Genomic DNA, 5,832 nt, shown 5'->3' on the forward strand with positions numbered 1-5,832 from the left:
TAAGGAGGGAAGGATTTATGAGGAAAGGATGAGGAATTTGAGGCTGTTTTCGTCAGAGAGAAAGTTAAGAGTTCACTTAATTGAGGCATATAAGATAATCAGAGAGTTATATATATGGTGGACAGTGAGAGCCTTTTTCTTTGGATGGTAATGGCTAGCATGAGGGGACATTGCTTTAAATTGAGGGGTGATAGATGTAAGGCAGATGTCAGAGGTATTTTCGTTACTTAGACAGCTGTAGGGGCATGGGACTGCCACAGTAGTAGACTCACCAAAATTAAGAGTATTTAAATGGTCATTGGATAAAATATGGATGAAAATGGAATATTGTCGGACAGATGGTTACACAGACTGGCACAACATCAAGGGCCGAAGGGCCTGTACTGTGCTGCAATGTTCTATGTTCTATCACTGAAGGTGGTAGTGCAGGTAGATATAGTAGTAAAAAAGGCTTCTCGCACGCTTGCCTTCATTAGAAGTTATACTGCAGCTTTATAGAACTTTAGTTTGGAATATTGCATATGGTTCTGGTCACCACACAACTAGAAGGATGTTGTTGCTTTGGAGAAATTGCAGAAAAGGGTTATCAGGATGTTGCCGAGTATGGAGGACTTTAGTGATGAAGAAAGGTTGGACAGACTGGGTTTGATTTCACTGGTACGCAGGAGGTTGAAGGGCAATAGAAGTTTGAGATTGTGGATGGTGTGGATAGAGTGAAATGCATGAGGCTTTTTCCCAGGGGGGAAGGGCCAGTTACTAAGGGACACAGGTTCAAGGTGTGATGGAGGGGGCAAGTTTAAAAGAGATGTGTGAGGCAGGCTCTTCACACAAAGGGTGGTTTGCATCTGATACACGCTGCCAGAGGATATGGTAGAAGCAGACACAACAGCAGCATTCGGGATGCACAGGGACGAATATATGAACAGGAAGGGAAGAGAGGGTTTCGGATCCTGTAAGGGAAGGCAGCTTTAGTATGGAAGGGCAAGGTGTGTCAGTGCAGGCTTGGAGTGCCGAAGGGCCTGTTCCAGTGCTGCATTGTTCTTTGTTGATGTATATCATAGACCTTTATCCCTGTCTTCAGATATAAATGGGCGACTCTCAGGGCACTCAGTGAAGGGCAACTGCTTCCTGAATCCATCTGCTCTCACTCCCAAAAAAAAATTAAATCGAAAGAATCAATGGCCACAAGGAAATGTTCAGAATTCTTTTATTGAATGCTGTGCAATGTGATTCCAGTTGAATAACCCAGTTGCTGGGCGTAGGGGGGAATTCCAAGGTCAGCTTGCGATGTCACAGGAGCAGTTCAGACTTCAGATGTCTTTTCGGGAGTGGGGCTGTTCAGGGGACCAGGGCACCCTTGCAGAGAGCAAGATTCAATGAGCACTGCATTAAGGCTTTCTGAACTGGAGGTGGTTGATGTAAAGAGGGAAGAGGGGTTTTTTGCATTGGAATCATTAATCCCATGGAGCACTAGCATTGAAGCATGGCCCAGCATTTATTGCCGTGTTAATAATCGCCGTGGAGGAGGTAATGGTGAGCTGGTTTCTTCAACCACTCCAGTCTATTGGGGCAGAGGCAGCTGGGAGGCAGGGAGAGCCCAGTGGTCAGGACCAAGAGGGAGGGAAAATGCAGGGAAACAGCATTCGATGGTGAAGAGAGGGAGGTACAAGCAATGCTCTGGGTCTGTCCTAGAAGTACTCAATCACATCAAACAGCTTCTTGCCCATTTGGATATCTGACAGTGACACTTTCTCACCCGAACCAGGCAGTGGCTGGAACACCCGCATGTGTATATAATCATCAGCATCCCCAATCACAACCTGCAAAACAAAAAAAAAACACCAATGAGTTCACAGAGGATGTTTCCAGCTGCACCTTGGAGCATGAAGCATACATCCTCAGAGAGACCCGTTTGACATCAGCACCTACACCCATTCCTTTCTCTGTAAACCCTTACAGTCCCTACACACCTCCCTATCTCTGTAACCCCCTCCAGCCCCTATTCCCCTATTCCATCCCTATCTCTAAACCGCTCCAGCTCCTATCCACCTCCCTATTTCTGTAACCCCATCCAGCTCCTACACACCCTCCCTATCTCAGTAACCTACTCCAGCATCTACAACCCTCACTATCTCTGTAACCCCCTCCAGCTCCTACACCCCTCAATATCTCTTTAACATCCTCTAGCCCCTACAACCCTCTCTAACTCTAAAGCTGAGGGAGTGCTGAAGTGTCGGCGAGTCAGTATTGAGGATGTATTGCACAGACAGAAGGTCACTGCAGAGAGAGTGCTGCAGTGTCGGAGCGTCAGTCTTGAGGCTGTTTTACACAATTAGAAGGTCAGTGCTGAAGGACTACTGCTGTGTCAAAGGATCTGTATTGAGGATGTATTGCAGTGTTAGAAGGTCTGTGCTGAGGGAGTGCTGCATTCTCAAAGTATCATTAGTAAATGTGTGTTACACACTCAGAAGCTCAGTGCTGAGGGAGTAATGCAGTCATAATGTCTGTATTAAGCATGTATTGTACAGTCAGAAAGTCAGTGCTGAGTGAGTGCTCCATTGTCAGTGGTCAGTGTTGATGATTTATTGCACAGTCAGAAGGACAGTTCTGAGGGAGTGCTGCTGTGTCTGCGGGTAAGTATTGAGCAAGTATTGCAGAGTTAGAAGGTCAGTGCTGAGGGAGTGCTGCATTGTCAGAGTGTCAGTGCTGAGGTTGCGTTTCAAAAATCAGAATGTTAGTGCCGAGGGAGATCTGCACTGTCGGATCTTCAGTGTTGGGGATGTATTTAACAGTCAGACGTTCAGTACTGAGGGAGTAGTGCGTTGTCAGTGGATCAGTATTGAGGATGTATTGCACAGTCAGTAAGTCAGTGGTGACGGAGTGCAGCATTATTGGAGGGTCAGTATTACAGATGTATTGCACAATCAGAAGTTGTGTTTTGAGGGAGTGCTGCATTGTCAAAGGCCAGTATTGAGGATATATTGCAAATTCAGAAGGTCCGTGCTTAGGGAGTACTGCATTGTTAGAGGTGGAAATGTGTTGCTGGAGAAGCGCAGCAGGTCAGGCAGCATCTAGGGAACAGGAGAATCGACGTTTCGGGCATTAGCCCTTCATCACGAAGGAGGTTAAAGTGAGGGTGATCGGCCGGAGAGGGGGTGGGGCGGAGAGGTCTGGAAGAAGATTGCAGGTCAAGAAGGCGGTGCTGAGTCCAAGGGTTGGGACTGAGAAAAGGTGGGGGGAGGGGAAATGAGGAAGGTGGAGAAATCTGCGTTCATCCCTTGTGGTTGAAGGGTTCCTAAGCGGAAGATGATGCGCTCTTCCTCCAGCCATCGTGTTGCCATGGTCTGGCAATGGAGGAGGCCAAGGACCTGCATGTCCTTGGCGGAGTGGGAGGGGGATATATTGCAAAGTTGGAAGGTCTGCGTTGCGGGATTGCTGCATTGTCGGAGCGTCAGTATTGAGGATGTATTGCACAGTCGGAATACATCCTCAGGAGGGGTGCTGCATTGTCGGATCGTCAGTATTGAGGAGGTATTGGACAGTCAGAACATCAATACTGAGGGAATGCTGCATTGTCAGAGGGTCAGTATTGAGGATGTGTTACACGGTCGGAAGTTCAGCGCTGAGGGAGTGCTGCAGTGTCGGCGAGTCAGTACTGAGGATGTATTGCACAGACAGAAGGTCACTGCAGAGAGAGTGCTGCATTGTCGGAACGTCAGTATTGAGGCTGTTTACACAGTTAGAAGTTCAGTGCTGAAGGAGTGCTGCAGTGTCAAAGGATCAGTATTGAGGAGGTATTGCACAGTAAGAATATTAGCGCAGAGGGAGTGCTGCATTATCGGAGGGTCAGTATTAAGGATGTATTGCACTTTCAGAAGATCAGAGCTGTTGTAGTGCTGCCGTATCAGAACGGTAGTTCTGATGGAATAATTGGGGCCTCGAATGAATTCATGCATCATGGTTTGTCTCCTGCAGTTCCTCGAGGTCACATCCCACAAACCCTGAAATGTGAGTTGGAGAAAGACTAACTGAAAATTCATGGACTTTCTACATTCCATTTCCCTTCAGGATGGTGCATTTGGCTCAATGTTTCTGATCTGGTGGATTCATGAAGAGAAATGAAATCTCTTCAATTAAATCCCAGCATCCACACTTTGGCTGAGATTGTAATCTGAAGAATGAGGTGTGTATACTGACATGTGCTATTGCAGCATACAGTTACCAGAGAAACTGTCTTGTATTCTGAACTCATTCACAGAATGCTGCTGGGTTGGAATGACGAAGGCAAGAACGTACACAATAAACAGCTCCAAGGGAAGGCAGAGTGAACAACAAAGTGTTCAACACGTTGGAATGTCTCTCCCATCACCGTCCATCTTCGAATCCTTTACACCAATAAGCTTTGCAGTTTGGGAGACATCCCCTTTCCCTGTAACCCTGCACAAAGCCGAAGCAGGTGGCATCAGAGAACATGAGAATCTGCCTCCAAAAGGCCACGCTCTGCTATGATTCCACACCCAGATTCCAGACACTGTACTGAAAGAGACTGTCTTGAATTGGACATTGAACTGAAGAGTTTCCACTCTCTTTCCCTGGGGTTCGAGTTTCCGTTTCCAGTCACTGACCTGCCGGCTCAGTGGGGTATTTTCACTCTGCTGGAGCGAGGCTTATTTCTCAGTGTCCTGTGCTCAACCCGAATGAATCTGATCCAGTGCTGGTCTGAGCCAGTGAAAGGGCTACTCCTGGAATCAGTGGACTGGACCACATTTACAAACTCAGCAGAAAACCTTGATGATTGCACCCACTACCGTCACGGACTTCATTAGCGACTGCCTGGAGGACTACATGCCAATTAGAACATAGAAGATAGAACAATACAGCACAGAACAGGCCCTTCGGCCCACGATGTTGTGCCAAACATTTGTCCTAGTTTAAGCACCCACCCATGTACCTATCCAATTGCTGCTTAAAGGTCACCAAAGATTCTGACTCTACCACTCCCACAGGCAGCGTATTCCATGCCCAATATGACCTCTGCAAACAAATCATTGATGCTGAGACACTTCCTGACCGGGTCCAAGGCCCAAACCTACCATACTGACTCCTGTTGCCTATGACAAGCCTAAACAACGTAACAGGATACAGACTGAAACAGAACAAAGGAGGACACACAGATACATTCCTCCTTGATTTGGAGGAGCTGGTGTTGGACTGGGGTGGGCAAAGTTAAAAATCACACAACCCCAAGTTATCGTCCAACAGGTTTATTTGGAAGCACTGGCTTTCAGAGCGCTGCTCCTTCATCAGGTGGTTGTGGAGCAGGACCATAAGACACAGAATTTACAGCAAAAGATTACAGTGTCAAACTGCAGAAATGATAAACCCAGATTAAGTCTTTCATCTTTTAAAAGGGGTTTGCTTCTTTTAGTTTAATATGCAAATCCCAGGGATATGGATTTAACAGGGATTATGGTCAGGATTTCAGGAGATTGTCCATTTGATCAGATTGGAACGCTCCAGAGAAGGCAACATGGAGGGCAGCAGGAAGAGCGATTGTCCCAGACAGAGTGGGAAGGCCAATGTCACACAGCATGCTGGGTAAATGTGGAAGGACAGGATGAGAGAGACGAATGGGATCGAGTGTGACAGCAGATCACAAAGGCAGGAACAGCTACAAGCAGGAACAATAACATCCTGCTGGGTCAGTAGAAAAGGGAAGTTCAGCACACAGTCAGATAGTCATCGAATTGCAGACCAGGGTCCAGGGTTGGAATGGACATGGCAGTGTGTAATGTGCCTGGTCTTCAGAAAGAGCTGTGGGTACATTCTGTG

The 5,832-nt window shown here is 47.1% G+C and overlaps 1 protein-coding gene across 1 annotated transcript in view; it reads right to left on the bottom strand.

Annotated features, from left to right (window-relative positions):
* Positions 1–1,193: 1,193 nt before the first annotated feature.
* Positions 1,194–5,832, bottom strand: part of LOC122541283 (leukocyte cysteine proteinase inhibitor 1-like) — an 11,475-nt gene continuing 6,836 nt past the window's right edge. The window contains exon 3 of the mRNA XM_043677907.1: positions 1,194–1,820. Within this exon, the coding sequence (XP_043533842.1) occupies positions 1,689–1,820 (132 nt within the window). The 3' untranslated portion in view covers positions 1,194–1,688. The remainder of the gene's footprint in view (positions 1,821–5,832) is intronic.

The sequence above is a fragment of the Chiloscyllium plagiosum genome, chromosome 37 (assembly GCF_004010195.1).
Source record: "Chiloscyllium plagiosum isolate BGI_BamShark_2017 chromosome 37, ASM401019v2, whole genome shotgun sequence".
NCBI lineage: Eukaryota > Metazoa > Chordata > Chondrichthyes > Orectolobiformes > Hemiscylliidae > Chiloscyllium > Chiloscyllium plagiosum.